Source organism: Chrysemys picta, chromosome 16 (genome assembly GCF_011386835.1).
Source record: "Chrysemys picta bellii isolate R12L10 chromosome 16, ASM1138683v2, whole genome shotgun sequence".
Taxonomy (NCBI): domain Eukaryota; kingdom Metazoa; phylum Chordata; order Testudines; family Emydidae; genus Chrysemys; species Chrysemys picta.
Genome location: NC_088806.1, coordinates 11,861,330 through 11,884,794, shown reverse-complemented (window position 1 = coordinate 11,884,794; position 23,465 = coordinate 11,861,330). Strand labels below are relative to the sequence as shown.

Sequence of the window (23,465 nt, the reverse complement as noted above, 5' to 3'; positions counted from 1 at the left end):
GGGAAAAACACTCCTCCCAGATGCATTAGTGGTATAGTGGTGAGCATAGCTGCCTTCCAAGCAGTTGACCTGGGTTTGATTCCCAGCCAATGCAGGGATGTGCCCTTTTCTTGGCTGGGAATTTGTTTAATTTCAGTCACATTGTATCAGTTTATCAATGGAACAAGAGAATTAATGTCCCAAATCCCAGCAGGTCATTCGACACCCAGTGGCGGAAGAAAGGGGTGGGACTAGACAGTGAGCTGTTCGAGTCATCCTGGTATTACAATGTTTGGTTTATTAATTTTAAATGTGTTTACTTCCCTCTCCCTTTAAGACTCAGAGCCTTTAAGGGTAGAAGGGACCAGTGTGGTCATCTAGTTTGACCTCCTGCACCTTGCAGGCCAAAGGACCCCACCCACCCACTCCTGTAATAGACCCCCAACCTCTGCTTGAGTTACTGACATCCTGAAATCATGGATTAAAGCTGTCAAGTTACAGAGAATCCACCATTTACACTGGTTTAAACCTGCAAGTGACCCATGCCCCATGCTGGAGAGAAAGGCGAACGCCCCCCCCCCCCCCCCGGGTCTCTGCCAATCTACCCTTGGGGAAAACTCCTTCCCACCACTAAATATGGCCATCAGTGAGACCCTGAGCATGCGGACAAGATGCACCGGGCAGACACCTGGGAAAGAATTCTCTGCAGTAACTCTGAGCCCTCCCCACCTATTATTCCATCTCCGGCCATTGGAGATATTTGCTGCTAGCAATCACAGATCGGCCACATGCTGTTGCAGGCAGTCCCATCACACCACCCCGTCCATAAACTTATCAAGCTCAGTCTTGAAGCCTGTTCGGTTTTTTGCCCCCACTGCTCCCCTTGGGAGGCTGTTCCAGAACTTCACTCCTCCGGTGGTTAGAAACCTTCACCTAATTTCAAGGTTAAGTTTGTTGATGGTCAGCTTATATCTATTAGTTCATTACAATTGGGGGCATGTGATAGTGTGGGGGAGGGAGAAAGACAAGATAACTAACAGTTGGAGCCTAGGGTGATCAGATGTCCTGATTTTCTGGGGATAGTTCTGATATTTGGGGCTTTTTTTATATGAGCTCCTATTACCCCCCACCCCAGTCCCGATTTTTCACACTTGCTATCTGGTCACCCTATGGGAGCCGAAGAGATTCCCTGATCACCCATCTCTGGGAGGAACCAGTTGGAATTGCCCTTGGGAAGCTGCAGCTAATAACTCAGGTGTAAAATCATTATTCCGTTGGAATCAGATTAAAGCCTCCTCACACCCGGTGTCACAGTCATCAACATGGCTCATTCCTGGGATGTCACCCGCCAGAGCAATACAATGAGTGGAACCAAATCCCTTTCCAGAGCCCAGGCACACACAGAAATCCTGGGGCTTTTCATCCCTAGGCTTCTGTCGCCATCGTGTGGCCGTTTGGTTTCACTCCTTTCTGTTTAAACCTTTAGCTTTCTGCACAGAAATGTTAATTCCCTGTATCGGGTGATGAACATCCACTGACCATGTAGCTGATTGTGGTATAAACATCTTAGATTTCCCCAGCTAGATAAGATCCCATCTTTACGTAAATGTCAGGGAGCCCTGCCTGAAAACAGTGACAATCTTAGAACAGTTCATCGGCAGAATTATCACACTAAAGCGTATGTGGAAAGCATGTGCCCTGCCACTGAGCTCCCTCCCCACCAATACAGCTAATGCCACAAGGCATTGGGGGGGGGGGGGCGGAGGGGGAGAGTCTCCATGCTTGATCTTGATGGCAGAAGTGATTTGGGGCTTCAAGAGATTCCACATTATCACATAGTGGATGGGGCCGTGGGTGCAAGGCGTGGAAGAGGTGGAAGAGGGCGGGGCTGCAGGCAGAAAGGGTGGGGATTTGGTATTACTAGCTCCTGCTTAGCGAGTAGGGTTCAGTTTAGGGCAGTGGTCCCCAAAATGTGGGGCACGCTTCATAGGGGGGCACAGGGGAAAGTTCATGGGGACACCTCAGGGCCTAAGCCAGTCCCCATGGAGGGCAGGGAGGGAGCACCACTCAACCCCACTGTGCCCCAACCCTGCTCCCAGCCTGGTCCCCTGGCTCCTGGCCTGGCCTTGACCCCTTTACCCTGTCCACACCCCTCTCTGCAGGAAGCCACCGTCCCGCTACCAGCCCCAGTTGTCGACCGTGGCTGCCAAGGGGCCGCAGACACAGATAAAAGGGCAGTGTGAAAAGTTTGGGGACCACTGGTTTAGGGTGACACCCTCAATCACTTCTATGCAGTCCAATAAAAGGTATTCCTCACCCCTCAAGCAGGAGGGACTATGTTCTGCTGCCCTTTACTCATCCAGGAAGGATAACAACATTTCATTGCACTCATGTGATTTGTAACCCCCATCAGCCCAAACTGGTCCTTTTGGCAAAGCCGCCCAATCATGCTGCGTAGCTAGGCGGAGTAGGCGGGTCTGTGCAAACACGGTCTGTTCCTGAAGTCTTTCCGTCAACTCGTCACTAGGTGTGAGGGGGGAGCTCACTCAGACCCTGCTTACACTTAGTATTTAAAAACTCCTTATTGCCCCTACCTCTGCTGGACTTAGATTTCTCCTCCTGTCCCTTCCCTGACAGCTCAGATGAGGTGGCCGAGTGGTTAAGGTGATGCTGCTAATTGATTCAGCTCAACATGTGTGGGTTTGAATCCCATCCTCATCAGAGGCCTTCAGGCTTCTCTCTTCCTTTACGAACAACCATATTCCCCCTTTGGTACAATCACAGACCACACCATGTTGCTTCCTGCAAACAAAAGCAATCTCGGGAACTCAGGCCCCCCTCCCCGGCTTAAAATAAAATGTCTAAATACCAGATTTCTAAAAGAATTCTCTAGTCCTGGATTTCTTAGTTTTTATCTCAAAAGGTAACATTCTATCTATTCCCCCAAACATCCCAGGACCGCCACAAATTATTAAAATGCCCCAGTCCTCAGCAAGGCCATGACAGTGACCCATGGCTATAGTGTCTAGGCCAAGCTGTTCTGAGGGAGGCAAATCAAACATTTTCTCTCTGCTTCCCTTGGCAAGGTCTGACAGGAAAATAAAATCCCCCAAACTGAAGATTTTCTGTTGAAAAACCAATACTAGTCTGCTTGGGGACTTTGATTTGAATGTATTATTATTATTCTCTTGTGATTTCTGAATTCTTTCAGTTCAGTCTTTGTGCTCCAGGTGCGTTTCCAGGTTTTGAGTTGTGGGGGAGAGAGGCCAGGTCATGATGTCTCTTCCCCTCTTTCATAGTTTCTTCCAACTTGCTAGGAAGCTGCTTTGCTACGATGTGAGTCAAGCAGTGTCCATTGTCTCCGGGCTATCTCGGAGAAGTCTGCATTGTACATGGCTCCTGGGATAGTCCTTGGGAGCGTGGATACTTTCAATGGGCCAGCAGCGAGTCTTGCTCCTCCAGTGTGGCACCGGAAAGGCTGGTTGTGAGCATTTCCCAACTTCGTAACATAGTTCAGTAAGGCACACAGAGCAAAACTTCATCACGTCCCAAACAAGGCGAGCACACACCATCCAACAAGATATTAATGTTCAACAGATCACGGCTTTTGAACTGATACCTAACCAGGCAGACTTTCTACAAACCAGAGCATCATTATGTGACAGTGGTGGGTAGGGGGCTGCTTTGTGCACAGCAGGGCAGAGTAATGCAATGGAGACGTACCCGCAGAGTCCATCTCTCCCGGGATAAAGTTTGCAGCAGGGCTGGCCTGGGTCATGGGACTTGGGCTCCTGGAGCTAAAGCTGTGGGGCTCAAAACTGTGGTGCAGATACGTGTGTTCCTGCTGGGTTCGGAGACCCTGCCCCCTCGTGGGTCACAGCAGCTGGGCTCAAGCCGTATGTGTGCACTGTCCTTGTAGGGGTCGGAGATCATACTCACCAGCTCCAAGAACTGGAAGCCTCCACCACCTCCTCCCTCCCTCCAGGCTTGCACCGCCATTACAGCTGCAAGCCTGGGAGGGTGGAGGAATGCCACCTGCTTGGGGAGGAGGCGGGGCGAGGGCGGGGATTTGGGGAGGTATCCAATAGGGGAAGGAGGGGGCGAAGTCGGGGCGGGGGGGAGAGAGAGTGCCTCCAGGGGGGCAAAATTGCTTGTTTGTCCAGTGTCCCGACCGCACATTGGTCAGGACCAGTGCCGTATTATTGCCTAGGGCGGCAAATTTGCAGGGGCGGAAGCTCCCCTCCGCGCCCCACCCACCTGCTCCAGCTCACCTCCACCTCTTCTGCAAGCACGCCGCTGCGTCCTGTTTCCCTCCCTTTCCAGCGCTTGCGCCGCGAAACAGCTGTTTTGTGGGGCAGGGAGAGAGTGGGGAGGAGGGGGAACGCCGCGCGCTGGGGGAAGAGGTGGGGCTGGGGAAAAGGGATCCAATAGGGGAAGCGAGGGGCGGAGTTGGGGTGGGGACTTTGGGGAGGGTGTTGGAATGGGGGCAGGAAAACGGCGGCAATTATTTCCCAGCCTAGGGGCGTCAAAATTATTAATCCGGCACTGGTCAGGACAAGGGACAAACAAGCCAATATCGGGACAGTTCCGATAAAATTGGGACATCTGGTCACCCTACAGACTGTGTACAAACCATAGCATCATTATATGACAGTGGTGAATAGGGGGCTGCTTTGCGCACACCAGGGCTGACATTGCAATGGAGACGTACCCGCAGAGTCCATCTCTCCCGGGGTAAAGATTGCAGCAGGGCTGGCCTGGGTCATCGGACTTGGGCTCCTGGAGTTAAAGCTTTGGGGCTCAAAACTGTGGTGCAGATACGTGTGTTCCTGCTGGGTTCGGAAACCCTCCTCCCTCGTGGGTCTCAGCAGCTGGGCTCAAGCCCGTATGTCTGCACTGTCCTTGTACAGCCCTGCAGCCCCAGCCCCACAAGCCTGAGCCAGCTGCCCCGGGTTTGGAGACAGGTGCCCCGGGGGTGTTAATTGCAGTGTAGACATAATGTCAGGGCACGTCTACACGGCGACGAAACCCCCGCGGCTGGTCCGTGTCTGACAAATCCGGCTTTGCCTCCTTCTGCTCCTTGTTCCCCGGGATGGGACGATCTGCCCAGAGAGGCTGCAGCCAGTGGGTCTGGGCAGGTCCCGAGTCTGGGAATCCCCCTCCCATCTCCCCCTTCCCCACCGCTGTCCCATCTACCCCCATCTCCCCCTTACTCCCCCTCCCCGGTCCCGTCTCTCCCTCCCACCCGGTCTGGGGGCTCTGAGCTCGTTCCCTGCAGGCTCCGGCTCAGGGGCTGCCCCTCCCCCCGGGCAGGGCGGGGCTAATGACGGGCCCCGCCCCCAGCGCAGATCCCGGGCGAGGGGGAGGGGAGGCCCCGCGTGGGGCGGGGACACGTGTGGGGCGGACTCGCACCTGCCCGGGGGTGGGGCTGGGGTCGGGCGGTGACTCTGCCCCAGTGTCCGTTGGGGGGAAGCCCCCCACGATCTGCGCATGCCCAGAGCCGGGAGACAGAAAACTCTTCTCCGGCCCCGGGAGAGGCTCCAACGGCCTCGCACGAGACAGGCAGAGCCGCAGCGCCCCCCGCGCGTTCGCAGCCAGGCCCAGCCCCCCCCGCCCGACGTCACGTCCGGTCCCGAGAGAGTCCGGAACTACATCTCCCAGCCTGCCCCAGGGGCGCTTCCGCCCTAGTTCGATCAGGTGAGAAAAGGTTTCAGTAGCTGTTGCTGCGCATGTTCCGTGCGATCCCCGTTCGTCCGCCCCCAGGCCTAAAGTTACTTCCGCTGCTAGTCCCCTGTGATCCGGGAGCGCGGGCTGAGCGGGGTGGCGCCGGGAGCGGCAGGAGGGGCCCGGAGCGGGGAGGAAGGGGGATAAGGGGCGGGGCTGTGGAGAACCCCGCCCCCAATGAGGGGACAGCGCCGCCCCCCAGCCTAGCTCGCGCCGCGCTCCGACGGCCGCAAACCCCAGGTGTCTCCTTCCCCCGCCTGGCGCCTCGCGGGTTGCGTCACTTCCGGACCAGCTGCGGCGGGGAGCTCCGGGTCCGCGAAAGGGCCGGTAAGAGCCGAGTGGGGTGTGCGAGGCCCCACCCCGAGACCCCCGCCCTGGGCCAGCCCGGAAGCTGGGGTGGGGCCCGGTGCGGTCTCCGTAGCGATGGGAGGGGGCAGGTTGAACTCTCTGTGGGGGGCCGGGGAAGCCCTGGCGGATAAAACGGTCTGTGTCTGGGTGTGTCTCTGTGTGTTCACTTGCCCATCCCCCACTGCTGCCCCTTCCCTGCTCCAGGGACCTTCCCCCTCCCTGGCCCCCTTCAAACTGCCCCCCCCGGGCTCCCTGCGGCCCGTGTGAAGGGGGGGGGGGAACCGTCACTGTCTGTGTGTGTTGGACAGTCACATAAAATCCCTTCACACTGCCCCTCCCCCTCCCCTCATTTCATAGCCACAGAAAATCCCCCCCCCCCCCCCCCCCGCCTCCCGCGTCTGGGGGTTTGTCTCTCCTGTTACCAAATGCGGAGTTTGTAACCCGTTTTCCCCACAATTCTCAAAGAGAGATATCAAATATCCTAAAATCCCTCCCCCTCCTCCCCCTGCCACTTTCTCTCTCGTTCTCTAGTTCTACTTGAATGGGCCCTGAGTGTTGGGCCCTGTCTCTCTAATGATAAAACACAAACAACATCTCAGATTTACCCCTTTGCTCCGGTTCTTCAGGGTGATTAGACATTTATTGCAAATGTTGCCTCTTTTCTCTCTGTTCATTTATCAAGTAGTGATGGGAAATACACTCAGATTTTACTTCTGATCAACAATTGACATATGCTGTGGAGTGTAGTTTTTTGGGGGTGGGGTTAGTTTTTTTCCCTGAATTGCCTGACATGTTGCAGTGTATTCTGTATGTTTTGTCTTTATATCTATATGTTGCATAGCATCCTAGAAATGTAGGGCTGGACAGGACCTCAAGCTGTTATCAAGTCCTGGTCTCTCTGTGTCTTTACAAATTGGTATAATCTAATCTAGAACTTTGTACAGTAAACTGCCTTATTCATAGCCCTATGGTGATTGCCTGTATCTTGTAGGGACCTTAATTCTGCCCAGTCCCAGCTGCTTCTGTCCCCCACCATACCCCCAAACCTTTTCACCCCTCCAACTATCAGCTGTCAGTCTTCCCTTGCTGCTACCCCTTCCTGACTGGCAGAGAAACTCTAAGCTCTAGTCCCTTCTCTTTGCCTCTGAAAATTGTCTTTCCCAGGGCTTTGCTGCCTCTGTGAATGGCAGGTAGGGATGGGGAGCCATCACTTTCTGGATGTTTACTGAACATCCATCTAGTCCCTCACACCTTCATTTATGCATCGGTACATTTATTGTAATTATTTATCTTTTAAAAAAACAAAAACGTCAAAGATCAGGTTTGCAGCCTAGAAACCCTCCGTGTCTTTAAACAGCTGTATTTTGGGCCCTGCCAGAGTATCAAATTCAGCAAAATTCAAACCTCCAAAAACTAGGAAATAGAGAGCTAATGTGCACGCCAATGCAACCTTAACTCTGCCCCCCACGTTTGTGGCAGAGCCAGGAATAGTCCCCATCCAGTGCTCTCTCCACGTAGGTGCTGGGTGATTGTGAAGTGCAGCTCCCCTCTCCTGTACATTTTTCATTACGGAGGAATGGGAATAATGGTCATGCCTTCAAATGTTCCTCTCCTTCCCCACCTCCTCCTTCTGCTACCATTTCCAGCTCGGCCTCCCCTTCTTTCAAGTGTTTGTCATGGGCAGTTGGTAACAGAGCCAGCGAGAGAAATCTCTGACATGGTCTGTGCCCCAGCTGGGCCTTCTGCTCCTGGTCTAGCCATGTCCTAGCTCTGCCCCTCCTCCAAACAGGCCCCCTCCCCGATACACTGTGGCCTGCCCGTCCACCCCATACATGTGTAACATGTTCCTTTAAACTATTCATATTTTGGATTTCAGATAATTAAATTTGTTACCTTCAGCTCCCCCCCCCCATAAGTTTCAGTTGTTTGGTGGTGCTCTGATGGTTTTCCATTGATAGTTTGGGAGGGAGCAAGGCTGGTCACTTGAGCGTTGCACTGCCTTTCTAGCTGATTAGTGAGAAGTGACGACTCCCTTTTGGGTGGAAGGGCCGATCCCGGGGCCCGTTACCTCTCGGTGATTGATTTTCCATTCCAAGTTCATAAAGTAGATTTTCAATATAAATGCTTTGTTACTTACATATGACCCGTACGTTGATCTGTCTTGTTTGAGTCTTGACCAGCTATGAGCTTTCTGTAGATACCTGACATGACCATCCTCCAAGAGATGTTTGGTGTGATGGTTTGTCAGGTCTCAGGTGAGAGCTGCTGCCAAAGACCAAGTGACCCTTTGCCAAGGGATCTCTGTGTCACTGTCTGACCCCTGTAGGCCAGGGAGAGGACAACTTAATGCCAATGGCTTTCAGGACAGGTGCTGAATTCGCTGCAGTGCCCCAAGTCCCCTCTCCAGTTCCCTTTTTGGTGTGCTGTCTGGGATGCTGCTCCACTTCCTGCTCCACAGGCCACCCTATATCTATTCCATGTGCCAGGCTGCTGGCAGCCCCCAGTGAGAGGCCATCCAGCCCATCAAACTGGTGCCCAACTGCTGAGCCTCCCTCAGTGAAGGCCAGAGCCCCGAATGCTGCCAGCCCTCTTTTTGGGGCTGGAGATGCTCCACGGACTGTTCCCTTCCCAGGGTTGCCCCTGTTTGAATAGAGTGGGTCTGTCCTGTTAACTCCTGCTCCAGTCCTGGCATTGTTTGCAGGTGTGGAGGAGCTGGGTGAGTCCAGATTAAAGCAGTTTAACCCCTTCTGTGCCAGTGTGGGGTTTATATAGCCCTTCACAGGCACCCAGGCCCAGGGAATGGCCCCCTATCAGCCCCATGCCTGATGTGGTGGAGAGACCCACTGGCAGCATTGCCTTTGAGGATGCTGCTCCCTCCTGCTCCCACTCCCTCCCCTCCCCCTTTACTGCCACCACAGTGCCTGTTACCTTGACTTCCTGAGGGGTGACCCCTAGAAGGTGTGTTTTGTTATCTCTTTCCCACTCCCACCCCACCCCGGATCCGTTGCGCACCCTCTGTCACTCACCTCTGTCTCAGGAGACAAGGCAGGTTCTGGGGCGCGGGTGATGCTATGCTGGAGATCCATCATCACTGAAGGAGTGGCAGACTTGACCCTCCTTGAAGGTTGCTGGGATGCTGATGTGCACTGGCGGAGAACTGGGGCTTCACTGAGTCTATGGACCATTTGGTCCACACTGTGTCATTGTAAAGCCTGCTCCGCATTGCTGCCAATTGCTGCTGGTGGCGTTGTGCCTGTAAGTCTTTGTAACACTGTCTTCAGTGACTCGAGGGCATGAGCACCAGCCTCAGGGAGACTGGTAAGAAGCAGGGAACAAAACCCAAATTGGCTGTGAGGTCTATATGTAGATTTCACCAACCAGGGCTGGAGTTAGGGGATAGCAAGCAGGGCAGCTACCTGGGGCCCCATGCCACAGGGCCCCCACAAAGCTACATTGCTTAGGCTTTGGCTTTAGCTCCTGGTGGTGGGGCTCAGGGGCCCTGGACTTCAGCCCCATGCACTGGGACTTGAGTTTTCTACCCTGGGCCTCGGCAAGTCTAATGCTGGCCTTGCTTGGCAGCCCCCCTGATAACTGCTCGTGGCCCCCCAGGGGGCTCCAGACCGCTGGTTGAGAACCACTGCCTTACACCACGAATCACAGCAATGTTCAGGTTACTGCCAGTCCCAAAGGATCAGTCAATTGACCTAAGGAAGTGAATCTTAGATCTCCCACAAAGACAACACTTGTAGCCAAAATGAGAATTGTTTACAAAGTTAAAGCAGATGGAGACGAGTTAGTCTTAAATTTCAAAAGGCAATGGAAGCTTAATAAGCAAGCTCTACATATTTTTAGGACTAACCCAGGATAAGGAGCTGAGAATCTCTTCCTTATACCTAGAAACTTTGCCCCCCCAGAGTTGAAGCAGCACACAGATAATCAGTTCCTTCAGCATGGGTTTTTTTATCCTCTTTCTGCCATGTGCTCTGAGCTGCAGACTCAGCTAATGAGAGGTCAAGAGGACAACAACAGTCTTGTGTCTTCTTTAATGTCCCATAATAGTCTATCTGGTGTTGATGGACCTTTCCTGCCAGGCAGGGTGTAATGCATTCTGTTGCCAATCAGCACTTCACATAGGTAAAGTCTCTCTGCTGTCTGCTGATTTACATAGTCACAGAGGCTCACAATGCAACTAGTCAGATATGAACCCAGGCAGAAACTCAATAAAGCATTCAATAAAGTCTAAACACATTCTTGTCATTCTAATACCCGTTTTAACAATACTAATGCTGGTGAGTCTGACTGATTCCAGCTATGCGTTTGTCCATGTTCAATTAAGACATGGGGGCTTTTGCAAGAGCTAACACCTCATCTGCCAGTGTCACAGGCAGGATTGGCAGGGATGGTGTCTCTGGCCTCAGTTTGCAAGAAGCTGGGAATGGGCGACAGGGGATGGATCACTTGATGATTCCCTGTTCTCTTCATTCCCTCTGAAGCACCTGGCATTGGCCATTGAGCTAGATGGACCATTGGTCTGACGCAGTGGGCCATTCTTATGTTCACAGGTTCTATCAGCAGAATCTACTCATCTGGACTCACTGGGGAGCCACAGAAAGAAACAAGGTGTGCTGAGGCAAGGAGGCCCAGTCTCAGAGCCCTCAGGGTCACGCTTGCCAAAAGTTAAAACAAGGCGCAGGCCATGAAAGAGGCACTCCCAGGAGAGACTGTATAAAGGCTGGAGCATCAAACAACTTAGTAAACCTGAGACAGCTGCCTTGGGGACAATGACAGAGAGAATCCCCCAAAGTGACTCTTTTGATTCTGCTCTTCTCTGGCCTTTGGTTCATAGAATCATAGAACTGGACGAGACCTTGGGAGGTCATTTAGTCCTGTCCCTTGCACTCAAGGCAGGACTAAGTATTATCTAGATAATCCCTGAGAGGTGTTTGTCCAGCCTGCTCTTAAAAATCCCCAATAATGGAGATTCCACAACGTCTCTAGGCAATTTATTCCAGTGCTGAACCACACTGAGAGGAAGTTTTTCCTACTGTCGGACCTAAACCTCCCTTTCTGCAATTTATGCCCGGTGCTTTTTGTCCTGTCCTCAGAGGTTAAGAAGAACAATTTTTCTCCCTCCTCCTTGTAACAACCTTTTATGTACTTGAAAACTGTGATCATGTCCCCTTTCAGTATTCTCTTCTCCAGACTAAACAAACACAATTTTTTCAATCTTCCCTCATAGGTCATGTTTTCTAGACCTTGCATTATTTTTGTTTATTTTCTCTGGACTTTCTCCAATTTGTCCACATCTTACATGAAATGTGGTGCCCAGAACTGGATACACTGCTCCAGTTGAGGCCTAATCAGCGCGGAGTAGAGCGGAAGAATTATTTCTCGTGTCTTGCTTACAATACTCCTGCTAAGACATTCCAGAATGATGTTTGCTTTTTTTGCAACAGTGTAACTCTGACTCATATTTAGCTTGTGATCCACTGTGACCCCCCAGATCCCTTTCCACAGTACTCCTTCCTAGGCAGTCATTTCCCATTTTGTATGTGTGCAACTGCTTGTTCCTTCCTAAGTGAAGTACTTTGGATTTGTCCTTATTGAATTTCATCCTATATACTTCAGACCATTTCTCCAATTTGTCCAGATCATTTTGAATTTTAATGCTATACTCCAAAGCACTTGCAACCCCTCCCAGCTTGGTATCCTCCGCAAACTTGATAAGTGTAACAGAGAGACTCTGCTACTGGGAGGGTTTCACCATATGTCAGAGGGTTACACCCTGGTGGGAGGGGTCTAGGCATGTACTGGAATAAGATCACTCTGTGCTTCGCAGTGTGGCAGAACCTAGAATGTGCATTAGCAGGGAAAAATCTGGGGGGAATCGGCTTGTGGAGTGGACAAAAGCCCCATCTGAATTCTCTCACATTGCCCTTCTCTCCCTGGCAGGCTACAGAATAACGTCCACGTTTCGCTCCAGATCATCCCGTCCTCCCAGGGGGAAGGAAATGGCTGCAATGGAGCTGGCTCAGGTAAGGGATTATCAGGGAGCTGGTGATGGGTTCTGCTTGGAGAGAGAGGAGCAGTAAAGGCATAGGAGGGTGGGAGCTGCTAGAGGTGGTGGGAGATAGGAACTATCTACGGTGGAGAAGGGGAGGGGACAGGATGTGACAAACTTGCTGAGACTTGTGTAATCTAGGGTGTAATGGGTTGTCACCCCGGTTTGCAGTCTGGGGAGCTTCTGGGAACCGCTGTACCCTCTAACCCTGAACCTGGACTGGCCCTTCTCACACTGCTTTGCTGGAGATTCAGCCAGCCTCTCCAGGCTTTTTTATCACCCAACACGACAGCAGGTGGCGCCATACACTCAGTTAAGCTACCTGAGTGCTTTACCTAAGTCAGTCAAGGACAGACCGAAAACAACAACCAATTTCCCAGCAATAAGTGATAGCAAATAGATCAAAGCAGATTACTTGGCAAATAACCAGAAACTCAAACTGAGCCTAGCATACTAGATAAGAGGTGGGCAAACTATGACCTGCAGGCCACATCCAGCCCGGAGGACCCTGAGCTCCTGACCCGGGAGGCTAGCCCCTGGTCCCTTCCCTCCTGTTCCCCCTCCGCGGCAGCCACAGCTTGCCCCACCACTGGCACAATGCTCTGGGTGGTGGGGCTGCGAGCTCCTGGGGCAGCTCCACTGCAGAGCCCAGCCTGACCCGGTGCTCTGTGCTGCGTGGTGTGTGGCTGTAGTGCTGTAGTGCGTGGCTGTAGTGCTGTAGTGCTGCCAGCCACCGGTGCTCCAGGCATGGCAGGGGGGTTGGATAGAGGGCAGGGGAGTTTGGGGTGGTGGTCAGGAGACGAAGGTGTGGATAGGGGTCAGGGAGGTCAGCAGGGCCCCTCAGAGGGCGGGGCAAGTGGGGCAATTTGCCCTGGGCCCTGCAGGAGCCCCCACAAGAATATAGTATTCTATAGTATTGCAACTTATTTTTATGGAAGGGGCCCTCGAAATTGCTTTGCCCCAGACCTCCTGAATCCTAACTGCCCTCCATACAATTTCCAAAACTCGATGCGACGCTCAGGCCAAAAAGTTTTCCCGCCCCTGTACTAGCTGCATAGAATTTGAATTAGCAGTTTCTCACCCTGACTGATGATTGAAGCAGTGCACCAGCAAATCCCCCAGTTCAGTTTTTGTTCCTCAGGTGCTTCCAGGAGTTCTCTTGTCTGGGGAATGAGGCCAAGAGATGACGTCACACTCCACCTTATGTAGCTTTTCCATATGGCGGGAACCCTTTGTTCCAAACTCAGTTCCCAGTCCCCTTTGTGGAAAAATACAGGTACCAAAATGGAGTTCATTGTCATGTGGTCTGGTTGCATGCCCTGCTGTAGCCATGACTCATAGGCTGGCTGGAACATTCACAGGAAGGCTAAGCTTTTCCATGGTCCATTGTCTTTGTTGATGAGCCATCAGCACTGTCTGGCTTCTTCACTGTTGTACCTGAAAGGCTCGTTTTGGTGTTACCCAGAGTAAGCACACTTGAAATACAGATACATAGTCAATATCCATAACTTCAGATACAAACGTGATCCATGCACACAAATAGGATAATCCTATTCAGGAAATTATAACTTTTCCAATGACCCTGCACATGACGCATCTTCAACAAAATGCCTCATAATTATGTCCTAATCATATTATAATCCTACCACTATGCTGAATATGGGGTGTAGTGTGAGATAGGCCTTAATTTCAAGGCACAGGAGTTGGGAATGGAACTTCCCTCTTTGTGGAACCGGAAATAACCCCCCAGCCAGGGCTGGGAAAACTTCCCAGACTCCCAGTGCTGGAGCCTGAATCTACTGACACTTTATTAGTTACTACCACCACCACCCCCCATCTTTGTGGCAACTGCAAACTTTATCAGTGATGATTTTATATTCTCTTTTAGGTCATTGTAAAGAATGTGAAATATCACAGGGCCAAGAACCAATCCTTGCGGGAAGCCACTAGAAAGAAATCCACTCGACCGTGGTTCCCCATTTACAATCCCAGTTTTTAATCTATTTAGTGTATGCCGTGTGTGTTTTGTATCTTTCTAGTTTTCTAGTCAAAATATTGTGCTGAACCAAGTCATACGCTTTACAGAAGTCTAGGTATATTACATCAGTACTATTAGCTGCGACCAAACTTGGATCTCATCCAATAAGGATATCCAGTTAGTTTGATAGTATCTATTGTGTCTAAACTTTTGTTAATGGGTACTAATTATATTAGCCCCCCTTTAATTCTTTATTAATGAAATCCAATATCGGCTGCTCCATTCTCTTGCCTAGTATCAATTTTAGACCAACACTCTTGTAATTAGCTGGGTCATCTCTTTTACACTTTTTAGATATTAGCACAGCATTAGCTTTATTCCTGTCTTATGGAATTTCCCCAGTGTTCCAAGTCCTAATTAAAATCAACATTAACAGTCCATCATGCTACTCCACCAGGTCTTTCAAAACTCTTGTTATCTGGACCCACTGATTTAAACACATCTAAATTTAATAGATGGTGTTTAACGTCCTTGTGAGTTACTGTTGGAATGGAAAGACTGTCGGCATCAACATCTTATGATAAGACTTACATCATCTGTTTTTCTCCAAATCCAGGAGAGAAATATTTATTGAACGCTTTTACCTCTACTGCATTATTTTTGATAATTCTGCCATTTCCATCTAATAATTTACTACTACCATTGTTAGGTTTAATGTTGTACTTAATATACTTTTAAAAATTTCCTCTTATTTTCATTGATAGATCATTGATTTCCCTCACCAATTTTCTTCAGTTCTGACCTTCTAACTTGTATTCTTTACTATTGACTTCCCCTTTCTTCCATATATTTTATTTGGAGAGTGTTGGGATTCCTAGCAGGGAGCCACCAGCAGGGTCTCAGAGACAGCCCCATCTCCTATATCAAGCTCTGGCTATTAGGTATGTGATAAATGTGAAGACCCTGCCTCCTTCTGTCAACTGGGAGACACAAAGGTTCTCTCTTTCTACCCTCTGATGCCTCCTGGCTGCTCTAGGCAAGGTGGGTTGGGACTTTGTTAACATGTGCCTCCCGGAGCTTCCATTTACCTGGTGCTGCTGTTCCGTGAATAGTGGGGTTGTAACTGGGGCAGCAGGCACTGAGTGTTGGACTATTTCTCTTTCAGGGGCTGGTGACTTTCGAGGAGGTGGCTGTGTATTTCACCAGGGAAGAGTGGGCTCTGCTGCACCCCACTCAGAGAGCCCTCTACAGGGATGTCATGCAGGAGAACTATGAGAATGTGACCTCGCTGGGTAAGGATTCCCGTCCCCATAGTTATTAGATGCTGTGGGGTCTCTAAAGAACCTGAGTAGTAATAACTTTATATCTTTATTCATCATACAAGTTTTGACAAGTTTCCTTACCCCCCCCCTTTTTTTGCCTTATCTCCCACCCACTAGTATAAGTTTTGGACATGTGCCTTTTTGGTGTTATCGGTCATTTTAAAATTACGTTTAATGTATCGTTATTGGATACATTAATATCTACATTAATAACTGTAACTTTCGTGCCTTTTCCTCATTTTAAGAGGAAACTACGCTGCCTGTAGAATTCTAAATTAAGTAAATAGTGTAGGACTCATGCATGGCTTGTTTGACAGTCAGATGAGTTCCTCTTTTGATAGGAGAGCGTATAATGTTGCCATTCAGGACCCCACAGGTGAAGGGAGAACAGAGCTGTGGGAGAGGAGGAGAAGGGGGGGGAGTAGATAATTCTGGGTTGCCAGGACATGGGGAGGGTGTGTATAGGATTAGAGCTAAGAAGCAGCAGGGAGGGATGAGGTAGTGAGAGACGAGGAGGGAACACGAAGTTCCCAAAGTGCCGGGAGGTGGTGCCGGCTGAGAGTAATGGGACGAAGGGGCAGGGAGTGTGTAGGAAGGGTACCCAGGAAGTGGGCTGGGTGGGTCAGTGGGAGGGAGGAGAGGTTTGGGGATCTAGAGCTTTGGGGGATCCCAGACCTTTAACCCCGAATCCCTATCAGAGCCTACACTCCAGTTTTATTTCTGTTCAGTTTCACTTAATTGTACATTCCCCCCCCCAATATTATTATTTTAACTCTTGACCTCCCTCTCCCTCTCATTACCCCTCTCCCCATATAACCTCCCCATCTCTATGCACAGCGACTCGTATTGGGGTACAATTTGTCCTTGTAGATGGCTACTCAGAGTTAATGGAGTAGATGAAATTTGGTGAAACACACAGAACTTGATTTAATACAGACAGTTATAATTGAAATCATAGGCAAAAATCAATATACATAACGATTAGATTAAGGTAAGTACAGTAAAGAGGGTCTTGCACTCTGCGTACTTACAAATTATGGACACCATTGGAAACAAAGATGGAGGGGCAAGGGCGACCATCAGAAGGGAGGCCCTCCTTCAGTTTACACTGTCTCGGGGACCCAACAAAATGAAAAAATGCTAACTAGGAGAGGTATTTTATCCCCTTTCTTATGGTAATAGGATGGCTATATACCATATCTGCTCCTTTACTCTGATTACAATAATGTCAATAACTGCCCCCAACCATACGTGGCCTTTGAGAAGTCCATAATTATGCATCAAGCATTACTACTCATGATTTACATCACTTATTTATTAATAATTCCAATATATGAATGCGGTCCAACTGCTGAGATCCTTCATAGCAACCTAACTGATGAAACCCACCTCAAACTTCCTTCTTTCAGAATCCTGTAGCGTATTGCACCTGTTCGCGGTTCCTCGTTAGTCTCTCAAAATAAGGGTGCAAAATATCTGACCTGGGATTCTCTCCTTAGGCCCATTCAGGTAAATCCCAGACTTCAGCATAACTACTCCCACAGAGCCTCAACCTAATATAGACCCTTTATTGTAGCAAGCTTAGGCTATGTCTACACTACTGCGGTAAGTCAACCTATGTACCTTAGATAGAGTTATCGCAGGGTCTACTTACCTTACTTTTCTCGTCAGGGTAGAGTACAGGGTTCAACTGCAGAGAGCTCTAGTGAGTATAAAATTGCCCTCAAGACATGAGACTAGGTCGTAGATCATAAAATCAGGTCGGGGTCAGCAGGAGTGAGAGTTTGGAGAGAGTCTTGTCCCCCCTCTCCCCATCTGCAGCAGCCACAAGCTGTCTTCCCTCCAGGCTCCTTGGATCTTTGAGCCTGTACCTCCTAGGTTGCATGGCCCAGTTCTTGTTTCTTACATTCTCCTTTTCTGGAAGAATTAGAGGCTGTTGCTCCTGAATTTTAGGGTTTAATTCCCCAGCCTTGTCCACATGCTGGGGGAGTTTAATTACACCTGAGTCACTACATTTCTTAATGCCCCAAAATGTGCTTTTGCGATGTCATAGTTCTGGGGTAGCTAAGCATTTGACCTGCCTCCACGGTCTGCTCAAGGAATGCCCTCTCCGGTATGAGGCCTCTAGCCAGCCCTTCTCTCTGGGTGGGGACCCACATGCCTCTCCTTTTTGTCTAAGGTGTGAGGATTGCAGCTTGTCCTCCATTGTGTTCACTGGACTAACGTCCAGTTCCTGTGCTCTGATCTTTCTCCAAGGGATGTGAGCTGTGTGTGTATGATAGAGGTGGGAATTTTGGTGATACTTGTATGATGCCAATACACACTTGAGTTTCCCTCTGTGATGGGTATTGCTATGATTATAAAGAGCAGGAGACATGAGGTGTTTTGTCATGTAGCTGTCATGGGGTGATATGAATGGGTTATTAAGGACTGGCTGGGACCAGCCTACATCAATGGAATACCTGACAGAGACAAGGGAATAATAATTACCTGTCCATGGGAGGATATCTGCTTGGCTGAGTGAAGCATACATGGACTCGTTATGTTTTTGGGAGTAGGAAGAACTGGGCTCGCAGACACAGGAAGCTCTGCCAGAGCAAAGACAAATGAACAGTCACAGTGAAAGGAAACCAAAGCGTTTTCTACAGCAGCAGGGCTCAAGGGCATTGGCCAGTACGGACTATATTGTCTTCTTGGCCTCTCTGTCCTAATCTAAGGACTTTCCAATGCTCAGTTGACTAATAAGCTCTGCTATGTTTTAAAAGTCTGCCCAGTGTCACAGCAAACATTTGCTCTGTGCATTGACTGAGGAACAGTCTCTGACCAGGATTGTCGTTCAGCTGGACCTGCTGGCAGAGCTCACAGGTTGAAACAGGAGTGTTGAAGCCAGAGGTTCAGTCTCAGGTGTTGAAGCTACATGGCCTAGATTTGTGCAAGTCTCCCAAGGACTGTTTAAAAGCCAGGGCATTGCACAGATCCTATGGATCCATGACAGTATGCCAGTGTGCCTTCTTTGGAAAAGATATAAAACAAGAAAAGAATCTAAATGTCTATTTACCATCGCCCCCTCATGTGTCCTCGTGGGAATCCCTGATCAGTTCCAAAATGTATTACAACCTTCCTTAAAGGCTTACATCTTGGTTATCAGGTCATGTCAGTTTTGTTAGCGGGCTTTCCCTTCAGCCTCCCACTTCCCTGGTTCTTGTCACGCAGACAGAAAGCAGGAAAAGACAGAAGTCCGAAGCGCAGAGAATGCGATGTTTATTGGGGTTAGTTTCCAAGCAGGCATATTCCGAAGGCCTTCACACCAGTTGGGCTTATCTCTATACGCGATAGTCTATTCCCCAGTGTTCCCTTCCCAGCTCTGATTCCACAGAGCCTTGCCTGTGTCTCCATTCCCTGTTCCCTTCCCCCCTTAACAAACATGATGCCAATTTCCCTTCCCCCTCCTGTTTGACCCTGTTTATATAATAATATTCTCAGCTATACCTTAACCAGTCATTGTACTGAAATTTAACTAACCAATTCTGACATATTCTAACATAATTTTCTAACCAATTATATCCCAGTACCCTAATTAACTTACACCTAGCAAAATTAATTATACAGCAGACAGAAACAATTAGAGAACCAGACTGATTAATAATGTAAAAGTTGTGGCCATAAAGATAAAACAATGCAGAAATGAGGGTTTCACAACCATTGATAAGTGATTTCTTGCCAGACAGGATTCTATCAAAGTAAGTTTTCTTTAACCATCTTAAAGTCTGTTTCTTTATCTGGTGGTGATGGGCGCTATCGGGACAGGATTGTCTTCCTAACAGCCCAATACCACCTTATTTCAGTGTGACTGGTTTGGGATGTTAGGATGTGACCCTACGCTTCCCAGCTTATGGCTGCCCCTGCTGCTTAGCCAGAGGCCTTAGCCTGAGAACAAGGCCTCAGACTCTCCTAGTGAGACAAGGCCCAGACACAGGTGGACTGTGATTTTGATACTTTGTTTTTATACCTCTGTAACTAGCTAAGTGATAAAAATACACCTAAGTTCTTAAAGTATAGGCTTTACAGGCAGGCCTGAATATCTCTATTCTAACAGTGGGATCTACCTCCTACCCCATTCTGTGTCCGTCTTGTCTATTTAGATTGTAAATTCTTCAGGGCATGGGCCATCTACTATTCTGGGTTTGTACTTCACCTAGCACAATGGGGCTCACTGTTAGTTGGTCCTGAGGCACTAAGGTAATGCATATGATTTATTATAATAACTCTCCTGCCACTTTGAGCCAAGTAAGATGGGTTTGGGATGTTACTGCTTAAAAATGAGCTGGATTAAAACCATGGAATATTCTTTGTGCCAAGTATCCCATAAATTCCACTGACCTCCCATGTTTTCTTTGCCTTTAGTAGGGTTTCCAGTTTCCAAACCTGATGTGATCTCGCAGCTGGAACGAGGGGAAGAGCTGTGGATCATGGACCTCCAGGGCTCTAAGAAAGAAGAGCTCCCGAGAGGTGAGAAATTGTTTAAATCAATTCAACTGTTTGGGAATGCAGGAAACATTTGGGATGCCCTACAAAGACCTTGTGAGCTCTCCAAGTTTAGGATTGTTCCCTGCAGATGTGGAATCATTATGGCAAATGTCACTGATGGATTCCCTCCTATTCTGACAACTGGCAGCAGATCCCTCCCCAATCTCGCTTTTCCCTGAGTATTCTGGTGAGATGCAGACCAAAACTGATCCCTTCCTTTCTCCTCTGTGGAAGGGTTTGGGGAAAATCAGCTCCTGATAAGTTTGATCTCCAACACATATTTTGATTTGTTCATACCCTTTTCCATTCTTCTCTCTGAGATTTCCTTTCTCTCCGGTGCAGGGAATGACTTATCTCTGGATTCTCTGTGTCTCCTGTCAGGTGATGGGATAGTGAGTGAAAATGAGGACAAAAAACCCCAGCAGGAAGATGCTGAGCAAGTAGAACCACATGGAACATTATCAGGAAGATCCAAAGGGCATGTTTCCGGGAGTTGTGAACTCCCAGAAAAAGCAAAAGCCTGGGAGAGTCAGCACAGGCTAGAGGAAAACTTCAGTAACCCCTCAAACCTTATTGGAAATGAGAGAATCAACTTGGAAGAGACACACTATGCATGCCATGAGTGTGGGAAAAGCTTCAATGGGAATGCTGCCCTTATCACACATCACACAATCCACACAGGTGAGAAACCTTATGGATGCTCTGAGTGCGGGAAACGCTTCAATCAGAGCTCTGCCCTGAGCACACATCAGAGAATCCACACAGGGGACACGCCCTACACATGCTCTGAGTGTGGGAAAAGCTTCAGTCGGAGCTCACACCTTATCAGACATCAGAGAATCCACACAGGAGAGATGCCCTACACATGCTCTGAGTGCGGAAAAAGCTTTAGTCAGAGCTCTGCCCTTATCACACATCAGAGAATCCACACAGGGGACACGCCCTACACATGCTCTGAGTGCGGGAAAAGCTTCAGTCGGAGCTCTGCCCTTATCACTCATCAGAGAATCCACACAGGGGACATGCCCTACACATGTTCTGAGTGCGGGAAAAATTTCAGTCGGAGCTCTACCCTTATCACCCATCAGAGAATCCACACAGGAGAGAGGCCCTACACATGCTCCGAGTGTGGGAAAAGCTTCAATCGAAGCTCAAACCTTATCATACATCAGAGAATCCACACTGGAGAGAAGCCCTACACATGCTCTGAGTGCGGGAAAAGCTTCAGTCAGAGCTCTGCCCTGAGCGCACATAGGAGAATCCACACTGGTGAAAAACCATATGGATGCTCTGAGTGCGGGAGAAGCTTCAGTCACAGCTCTGCCCTGAGCACACATAGGAGAATCCACACAGGAGAGAGGCCCTACCCATGCTCTGAGTGCGGAAAAATCTTCAGTCAGAGCTCACACCTTATCACACATCAGAGAATCCACACAGGGGACACACCCTACACATGCTCTGAGTGCGGGAAAAGTTTCAGTCAGAGCTCTGCCTTTATCACACATCAGAGAATCCACACAGGAGAGAGGCCCTACACATGCTCCAAGTGTGGGAAAAGCTTCAATCGGAGCTCAAACCTTATTAAACATCAGAGAATCCACATGGGCGAAAACTAATAAATCCCTTGACTAGGGCTGGCCAAAGGGTATGTCTACATTATGGGATTAATCCGAATATTCAGAATTCGAATTTTGGAAACAGATTTTATAAAGTCGAATGTATGCAGCCACACTAAGCACATTAATTCGGCAGTGTGCGTCCATGTACCAGGGCTAGTGTCGATTTCCGGAGCGTTGCACTGCGGGTAGTTATCTCATAGCTATCCCATAGTTCCCGCAGTCTCCCCCGCCCATTGGAATTCTGGGTTGAGATCCAAGTGCCTGATGGGGCAAAAAACATTGTCCCAGGTTGTTCTGGGTATAGCCTCACCCCTCCCTCCACGAAAGCCACGGCAGACAACCGCTTCGCACCTTTTTTCCTTGGTGAACACAGCAGATGCCATACCACGGCAAGCGTGGAGCCCGCTCAGCTCAACACAGCAGTCATGAACATTGTAAACAACTTGCGCATTATCGTGCAGTTTATGCTGAACTAGGACCAGAAAACGAGGCAAGGAGGAGGCAGCGCGGCGATGAGAGTGATATGGACATGGACACAGACTTCTCTCAAACTGCGGGTCCCGGCGCTTTGGAGATCATGTTGTTGATGGAGCAGGTTCTATCCGTGGGATGCCGATTCTGGGCCCGGGAAACAAGCACAGACTGGTGGGACCGCATAGTGTTGCAGGTGTGGGACGATTCCCAGTGGCTGCGAAACTTCCGCATGCGGAAGGGCACTTTCATGGAACTTTGTGACTTGCTTTCCCCTACCCTGAAACGCCAGAATACCAGGATGAGAGCAGCCCTCACAGTTGAGAAGCGAGTGGCGATAGCCCTGTGGAAGCTTGCAACGCCAGACAGCTACCGGTCAGTCGGGAATAAATTTGGAGTGGGCAAATCTACTGTGGGGGCTGCTGTCATGCAAGTAGCCAAAGCAATCATTGAGCTGCTGCTACGAAAGTTAGTGACTCTGGGAAACATGCAAGCCATAGTGGATGGCTTTGCTGCAATGGGATTCCCTAACTGTGGTGGGGCAATAGATGGAACCCATATCCCTATCTTGGCACTGGAGCACCAGGGTACCCAGTACATAAACCGCAAGGGTTACTTTTCAGTGGTGCTGCAAGCACTGGTGGATCACAGGGGACGTTTAGCCAACATCAACGTGGGCTGGCCAGGAAGGTTTTGTGATGCTTGCGTCTTCAGGAACACTACTCTGTTTAAACGGCTGCAGCAAGGGACTTACTTCCCGGACCAGAAAGTAACCGTAGGGGATGTTGAAATGCCAATAGTTATTATTGGGGACCCAGCCTACCCCTTAATGCCATGGCTCATGAAGCCATACACAGGCAGCCTGGACAGGAGTCAGGAGCTGTTCAACTACAGGCTGAGCAAGTGCAGAATGGTGGTAGAATGTGCATTTGGCCGTTTAAAAGGTCGCTGGCGTTCATTATTGACTCGCTCAGACCTCAGCCAAACCAATCTCCACATTGTTATTTCTGCTTGCTGCATTCTCCACGATCTCTGTGAAAGTAAGGGGAGACCTTTATGGCGGGGTGGGAGGCTGAGGCAAATCGCCTGGCTGCTGATTACGCGCAGCTAGACACCAGGGCGATTAGAAGAGCACACCAGGAAGCGCTCTGCATCAGAGAAGCTTTGAAAACCAGTTTCATGACTGGCCAGGCTACAGTGTGAAATATCTGTTTGTTTCTCCTTCATGAAAACCTGCCCCCTTTATTGACTCATTCTCTGTAAGGAACCCACCCTCCCCCTTCCCCCAGCTTGCTTTCAAACCAAATAAAGTCACTATCATTTAAAAACCATTTATTCTTTATTAATAGATTATAAAAAGAGGGAGGGAACCCGGGTGGGGTTTGGGAGGAGGATTGGTGGTAAGGAAAAGGCCACTAAAAAAAGGTTAAAATAAT

General features: G+C 49.5%; 2 protein-coding genes and 1 non-coding gene across 5 annotated transcripts in view; all 3 read left to right on the top strand.

The window, feature by feature from the left end:
- LOC135975945 (uncharacterized) overlaps positions 1-23,465 on the top strand; it is a 101,261-nt gene that overhangs the window by 60,087 nt on the left and 17,709 nt on the right. The window lies entirely within an intron of this gene.
- TRNAG-UCC (transfer RNA glycine (anticodon UCC)) lies at positions 23-94 on the top strand. The gene has a single exon. It is a non-coding gene; the product is annotated as a tRNA-Gly (tRNA).
- Positions 5,694-23,357, top strand: LOC135972141 (zinc finger protein 436-like). 3 transcript variants are annotated; one of them, XM_065569736.1, is made up of 5 exons: positions 5,694-6,030; positions 12,004-12,086; positions 15,256-15,382; positions 19,817-19,921; positions 20,321-23,357. In XM_065569736.1, the coding sequence occupies exons 1-5, from the start codon at positions 5,709-5,711 to the stop codon at positions 21,553-21,555; spliced, it is 1,872 nt and encodes a 623-aa protein (XP_065425808.1). In that variant the 5' UTR covers positions 5,694-5,708; the 3' UTR covers positions 21,556-23,357. The 3 variants fall into 3 exon arrangements, with proteins under 3 accessions (XP_065425808.1, XP_065425807.1, XP_065425809.1); XM_065569735.1 differs by having other exon boundaries at positions 20,282-23,357; XM_065569737.1 differs by having other exon boundaries at positions 5,965-6,030; positions 12,004-13,388; positions 20,282-23,357.